The sequence below is a fragment of the Tursiops truncatus genome, chromosome 3, assembly GCF_011762595.2.
Source record: "Tursiops truncatus isolate mTurTru1 chromosome 3, mTurTru1.mat.Y, whole genome shotgun sequence".
NCBI lineage: Eukaryota > Metazoa > Chordata > Mammalia > Artiodactyla > Delphinidae > Tursiops > Tursiops truncatus.
Genome location: NC_047036.1, coordinates 57,078,372 through 57,085,188, shown reverse-complemented (window position 1 = coordinate 57,085,188; position 6,817 = coordinate 57,078,372). Strand labels below are relative to the sequence as shown.

Sequence of the window (6,817 nt, the reverse complement as noted above, 5' to 3'; positions counted from 1 at the left end):
TGTGACAGGCGGGGACACTACTGAGAGCTAGGCTGCCCGCCCCCTTCTCTCGGTTGGTAAGAAGGTGTCTATCCCACGACCACTGTGAGGCACTTCCGTTTTGGGGGAGGAACACCAGCCCCCTGGGGGTGTGGACCTTCAGCTCAGCCCCACAGCACTGACCCGATAGTAAACAAGGCCAACGACGAACCCCAGAGGGCCGAAGCTGAAAACAGCCACCCAAGGTCAGCTCATCACAAACAAGTGTTTTGTTTTCACGCTGTACACCCCACCCCCCCAAAAAGTGGGGGGAGCCCTTAAAGGGCTGTTTTGGAGCAGAGCCACTTGCTGCACTTGAAACTTAGACCCGTGCCTGGTTCAGTGGAGCGAAAGGGAAACTGGTTGCCATCCCTGCGGGATACCTACCTCCCAGGGCCCTGCAGAGGGCGTGGCCAGACCCACACTGCAGGAGAGATCAGCCCGAGAGGAGCAAGACGGCTAAGAGCTTTGTGAAAGTTTCTTCCCTTTGGTGCCTGGGCCTCATTACCCAGGCTTGGAGGGTCCGTTCCTGTCCTATCAAGGTTGGCAGCGGTCATCAGTGCCTCCAGACCAGAGGCCCAACCCAAACCGGCTCCCGAGAGATGTGAACATTTAGTTTTTACGACACCCGTCCCCTTTGATTAACAAGACCTTTTTGGCTTTGTTCTGAATGATGTGTAGATTGCCAGCGCATGCCCAGCCACGGCACCCCGGTGAAGACTGAGGGTAGAGGAGAGGGATGTCTCCTGGTGCTCCGGTCACTGACATCTGGACTTTCCCGGCAAGGTCAGTATCACACCCTGTGTGCCTCTGGGTCTTGCCCTAACCAGGAAGTGTTCAGAATCAGATCACAGCTCCCTCGTCATTCAAACTCTTCAATGACTTCCCAATTGCTCTGCAGACACATACTAAGATGTTTAACAAGGCCGACAATGGCCCATGGGTTCTGGCCTGGACACTAGACCTTTGAGCATGTGCCTAAAGCCAGGGCCACGTTCCACACCCCGAATCTCAGGGTGGATGGCATAGCTGGGACCAGACAGACCCCAATTCACTCTCCCCAGATCACAGTCCTCCGTTCAGCCCTGATAAGATACTGAGAGAGAGAATGAGAAAAGGCAAATATCCAGAAAACAAACCTGAAACTCTGCCAGAAGTGTGTCCTCGCTGGTCAAAGAGACCAGCGAAGACCTGGCGTCAGAGTCCAGGGGCCAGTTGGTGGGCTTCCCATTATGTTGGCCCCTGCAAACCCAAAGGAAAACAGAAAGAGAGCATGGTGGGGTTGCTTCGAAGCCAGAGAGCTGGTGGGTATAATTTCCCAGGTGCTGGAAGGCAGCTCTGTTTTTGTTTTTTGGGTTTTTTTTGCGGTATGCGGGCCTCTCACTGTTACTGTTGTGGCCTCTCCCCTTGCGGAGCACAGGCTCCGGACGCGCAGGCTCAGCAGCCATGGCTCACAGGCCCAGCCGCTCCGCGGCATGTGGGATCTTCCCAGACCGGGGCACGAACCCGTGTCCCCTGCATCGGCAGGCGGACTCTCAACCACTGCGCCACCAGGGAAGCCCGGCAGCTCTGTTTGAGGGCCGTAGCAGCAGCAAAATGAAAAGGTTTACACAGCTGGCCCCTCCTCCTCCTCTTTGTCTAGCATCAGCTGCTGTTCCTTTAGCTCCTGGCACCGGCCTCAGAGGTCCAGGGAGTCTGATGTCATGGCTGTGCATGTAACGGTGCTCCCGGGGTTATACAGGGCCGTGGTCCCGACTTCACTTTCCCAAGTCAGCTCTGTTGACCCTCCCAACTAGTCCAAATCCCTCTTATGGCTCCAGGACCCCTCTTGGGTGCCAGGGCATAAGTGATCACTAGCTGTCTCTCTCTCTAGACTAGCCGTAGCTGCTTTTCTGCGGGTTCAGTTTTTCAATGTTATAACCCTACTTGATGGCCCGAGTCCTGACACAGAGGACGTGCTCAATAAATAAGTGCTGAATTCCTATTTTCTGAGCCCCACCTCCCACCTTGAGCTGTCAGCTCTGGTGCACTGTCTCCAGAAGCATAAATTACCTCTGCGTTAGCACTTTGTCTGCCTTGGAACAGGGACAGTTGGTGCTGAATGACTGCAGCCTAGAGCTAAAAAGCCCCCAAGGCCACTTCCCTGCACATCGGACTCCAGGCATCACTGAGACAAAGTAGCTGTCCCACCGTCCCACCTTTCACACGTGGTTGTCCTTTCTTAACATCTCTTTCCCTTTTGAACTACCCTTGATGCTCATTGGTACCCAAATCCAGGAACATAAAGTTATGCGGTGGGTGAGGATGACGAGGGAGAGGGATGAGGGAGGCAGGTGTGTGGGCGTTGCCAGTGGGCATGCCACGGTGGTGCTCAACTACGTCCCTGTCACCTAACGTCCTCCCTGAACTGATGGCCTTCAGCCAGGAGTCCAGTATTTCATGAATATGCTGAGCAAAAGCTGTTTTCTGCTAACTGAATCATATTTTTCAATCACCTGCTATCACTGAACATGAAAATGAATTCTCATACAAAGAGATTTCGTCCCTAGTGAGAGAGTGGCATGGACATATATATTCATATACACACTACCAAACCTAAAATAGATAGCTAGTGAGAAGCAGCCGCATAGCACAGGGAGATCAGCTCGGTGTTTTGTGACCGCCTAGAGGGGTGGGGTAGGGAGGGTGGGAGGGAGGCACAAGAGGGAGGAGATATGGGGATATATGTATATGTATAACTGATTCACTTTGTTTTACAGCAGAAACTAACACACCATTGTAAAGCAATTATACTCCAATAAAGATGTTAAAAAAAATAAAGTACAATATAGATACGAAAAAAGTAGCAATGACCATTAAAGGAGAGTGTGTTACAGTATTGTAAATCAACTACACCCCAATATAAAATAAAAATTAAATTAAAAAAAGAGATTTCATCCCTAAGATATAATACAAATCACAATAATAATATACCAAGCTTATTTGAATCATATCCTTGGAAAACTAGATACTTCTGATAAAGATTAGTAAAAATCACTCCATATACGAACACAGTACCCAAACTCTAAAGGATTGCTAAATCCTGGTCTTCCTTTGGGATGAGCCACGCACCCTTACCTTGAGTGGCCTACCTTTGTAGCCTATGGAAAATACTTTCTTTTAAACTCTGATGGTTTAGTCTGTCTCTTCTAAAGTCTGTGAATCTGTTCTAGTTGTTGTTACACAGCCCAGATTCTGGGAGATTAAGAGCACCTAAGTATTTTTATAAAGAAGGTGAGCTTATCTTGACCATAAAGATTGTTTCCATGACATGATTTTCCAGGTGTTGACACAGCAGCTCTATTCTGTCTAATTTAACAGATCTCATCTATGTGTAGGGAGGTGCTCGTGTTCTGTTGGCCACTGGGTCCAGCACAAATCCCATGCTGGGGTGGGCACCTCAAGCTTCAGCCTTGCTAAGAGAGAACATCGACAGCTGAGAGTCGCTGTGATGTGTCTCTCCGTGGTAACTTAAGGATTTATTGACATCATCGTCCTATTATTTTTTTAAATTAATTTTTATTGGAGTACGGTTGCTTTACAATGTTGCATTAGCCTCCACTGCACAACAAAATGAACCAGCCATACACACACAGATATCCCCTCGCTTTTGGACTTCCCTCCCATTTAGGTCACCACAGTGCATTAGGTAGAGTTCCCCATGCTACACAGTATGTTCCCATCAGTTGTCTATTTTATGAGCCAGCTATCTAATACTGTTCTAACAGAAGACATTATTTTATTCCATTTAATTCATTTATTTTTGCAGCCTTTAAGATGCCAGAGTCCTCAAGGGACGCCAGATGGCAACCAAGTTCTTGTACGTATGAAGATCCCCAGCTGAGAACAGGAACTGGGAAATCCCCATTTGAGCCCGTTTTCTACTCCCTGCTTCCTTCCCCTACCCCCATTCTCACTACTGTGGAAACTCCCAAAGTCACAGCAGTAGTGAGTTTTCCCTTGGCTACTGGAGCTCAAATTAAGACACCAGTGCGTTCCAGTGGGAAAGGGGTGGGTGGTGAATAAACAGGTGAAATTCCTGATCCTGAGCCATATCCAGGGGATTTCTAGCTCAATCGGAAGTGCATATCCCCACCCTAGCCTAATTTTTAACAGTCAGAGAGATTCTACCTCCCATTCCCCCCTTCCCCACCTTGAATGGTATCTGTCAGGCTTACTGGGCTTCTCTGTTGTCTAACTTCTGAAGGTCACAGCATAGAACACTTCAGTTGTCAGCAAAAAACTAAAACTCTGTGCCCCCAGCCGCATAGTCTCTAGCGAGGGAGGGAGCATATTTCCTCATAGCGGGGAGGAGAGAAGCAGGCAGAGTCCTCATCTCCCAGCTGTGTCTCTTCTATCTGCTCAGCATCAGGGCCGGTCCTGAAACGGGAGCAGAAAGCACAAAATGCGTTACAGCCCACAGCACCGCTCTCAGAACCAATGCCACCATCCTGGCAACGGGCCACACGGAGATCTGCAGTCTCCCACCACCTTCCTTACAGACCAAACACAGCCATAGACCGTGACTGCCACAGCTGGAAGGGGAGCATCGCCAAGGCACACAGCCTACCTGTCATTTCCACCGTCCACGAAGGAAAGGTAGTCCTGGTCATCAACAAAGGCAGCATTCTCTGGAGGGTAGATGGTGTAGTACTGAGGAGGGCTTGGCATGGTGGCCACCATCCCTCCAGATGGTATGAGGCCACACGGGTTCACCACTGGCTGCAGGTAGGTGGTGTTCATCCCCATGGGCTCTTGAGAGCCATAAGGGGGAGGAATGTACTGCACCACGGTGGCCCCATGGAAGGTGATGGGTTGGTTGATACCAGTGAAAACAAACGATTGTCCTCCTGCCATCTGCTCTGAGTCCGGGAGCCTCTCCTCACTTTCTCTGCACAATTGGCAAGAGAGCATTTTGAACTTGCAGATGGCAATCAGGATGAATGTCACCCCCACTGACAGCAGGATGGGCCCAAGGAGCTGGGTCCATTCAAAGTGGGAGGCTCCTTGGTGTTTGATCCAGCCCATGATGGTGAACGTGATCCCCACCAGTCCCAGGAAGATGCCTGAGAAGAGCAAGGTGGCCCCCGCCTTGTCGTCATCCGACACCTGGATGTCAGCAGTACTGGGTGTGTAAGGAGTGACAGAAAACACGTTGAGAGGGAAATCTTCCATGCGGCCGCGGCCCTGCTCCATCATCCTTACACTGCTTCAAGAGGAAAGAGGTTGTGAGAGCTCCTGAGAGCAGAGCAAAGGAATCCCAGGTTCAGATTAGTTATGGAAGAACTTTGGGCTTCTGTGGTTAACAGAGTAGAACATGCAGAGCCCTGAACTTTGTTTAGAAGAATAAAGGTCTGAGAAATGAAGCCTGAATCTTTCTCATATCTTGTCAACAATTGGAGGCCTCTGATTTGCAATTCAATGACAAGCTCTCTCTCTTCCCATTCATTCACTCATTCAGAAAGTTTTTACTGAGCCCATCTTATGTGCCAGGCAGTACTTTTTTAGATGTGTTAGGCACTGCTCCAAGGCTCTGTTTGCATCCTACCCAAACCAAGACTGTAGAAATAGCAGAGGACCCTCCCCCCCCCGCAGGGCCTCTGGTTGTGCAGGGGCCCTTGATGTGTCCACCACATGTTCAGGAATCTAACCTAACTTTCCTGCTGGGTCAGCTCACTAGAAATAGAGACCTGTTTCATGACTGTCTGTTTTCCTTCCCACCCCAGGAATCCCTAGTTGTGATGACACTTAAACTTTCATGGCAGCTCTCACAAAGCTCTGAGGTCCTGCTCTTTCCTGGCCAGCTCCAAGTGCCTTGGCTTTCAGCATTTGGGGAACAATTCCAGCTGTGGGAGAGGAAAGACACCCTAGAGGCCTTTCCATGCACCACGTCATTGTCAGAGCATCAGGTATGACCTGGGGTCTCAGGGACACGCACTTCAGACCCTGGCTCGGTAGTGGCAGCACAGTCCCCAGTTTCCATCGTGAAGTAAACAGCTGGATTTTCAAGTCTGCTGTGTTTTGCAACCAAACCCAAGCTGATTTCAAGAAGAAAACTTGCCCTTCAATGACATGATCTGTCATTCATAACTACAACTTCAGAAGAGCCCCAACCAATTTCATCCTCCACAGAATAGTAACTGTAGCCCTGTAACTTTCCTAGACAGATCTTCTCCAAACAGATGTGTCTCTTCAGGGGTTAAATATTATATCAGCTCCCTTTTGCAGGCATGAGCTCAAGGTCCAGGAGGAGTTGCCCTCTTGCCCTAGGGCAGGGCTTCCCAAACTTGCCTGATGATAAAAATCACCTGGGCCACTTTTTTTAAATGGCAGCATGTGAGTTCCCAACTCAGCTCAACAGAACCAACATTTCCAAGGGAGAGTAAGTGCCTCAGGTGGTTCTTATCATCAGAAATCTTTGGAAACCCTACGTTTATCCCAAGTGCTCCTGGGAAACCAGGGGACTTTTTTCCCCTCCAAAATGCCTCTCCCTGCTACAGGACAAGGCTGGTGATCTTCAACTTCACTGCCAAACAGAAGGGAAAGCAAGCAGGTGACCCCCTCAGGTATCTCCCCGTGCGTGTCCTCCAGCAGCAAGGATGGAGTGGTGTTGCGGTAGGAGGGGTCTGCCCCTTGTCCCACTGGGATAGATCAGAGATCCAGGGGAGCCAACTTTTCTCTTTAATCATAAAAATTCTGGTCAGCTAGGCTGACATTCTTTACAGGCTCTTAACCCCTGAAAGTCCCCGGCATTTAGAAA

The 6,817-nt window shown here is 49.7% G+C and overlaps 1 protein-coding gene and 1 long non-coding RNA gene across 2 annotated transcripts; one reads left to right on the top strand and one right to left on the bottom strand.

The window, feature by feature from the left end:
- The first annotated feature begins 741 nt into the window (after positions 1-741).
- Positions 742-4,530, top strand: LOC109549023 (uncharacterized). The gene is made up of 3 exons (XR_002175165.3): positions 742-804; positions 3,827-3,877; positions 4,424-4,530. It is a non-coding gene; the product is annotated as an uncharacterized lncRNA (long non-coding RNA).
- Positions 4,332-5,253, bottom strand: TMEM174 (transmembrane protein 174). Its single transcript, XM_004326913.4, has 2 exons — positions 4,628-5,253; positions 4,332-4,437 (listed from the first exon to the last, which is right to left on the bottom strand). The coding sequence occupies exons 1-2, from the start codon at positions 5,251-5,253 to the stop codon at positions 4,332-4,334; spliced, it is 732 nt and encodes a 243-aa protein (XP_004326961.2).
- Between the last annotated feature and the right edge of the window lie 1,564 nt (positions 5,254-6,817).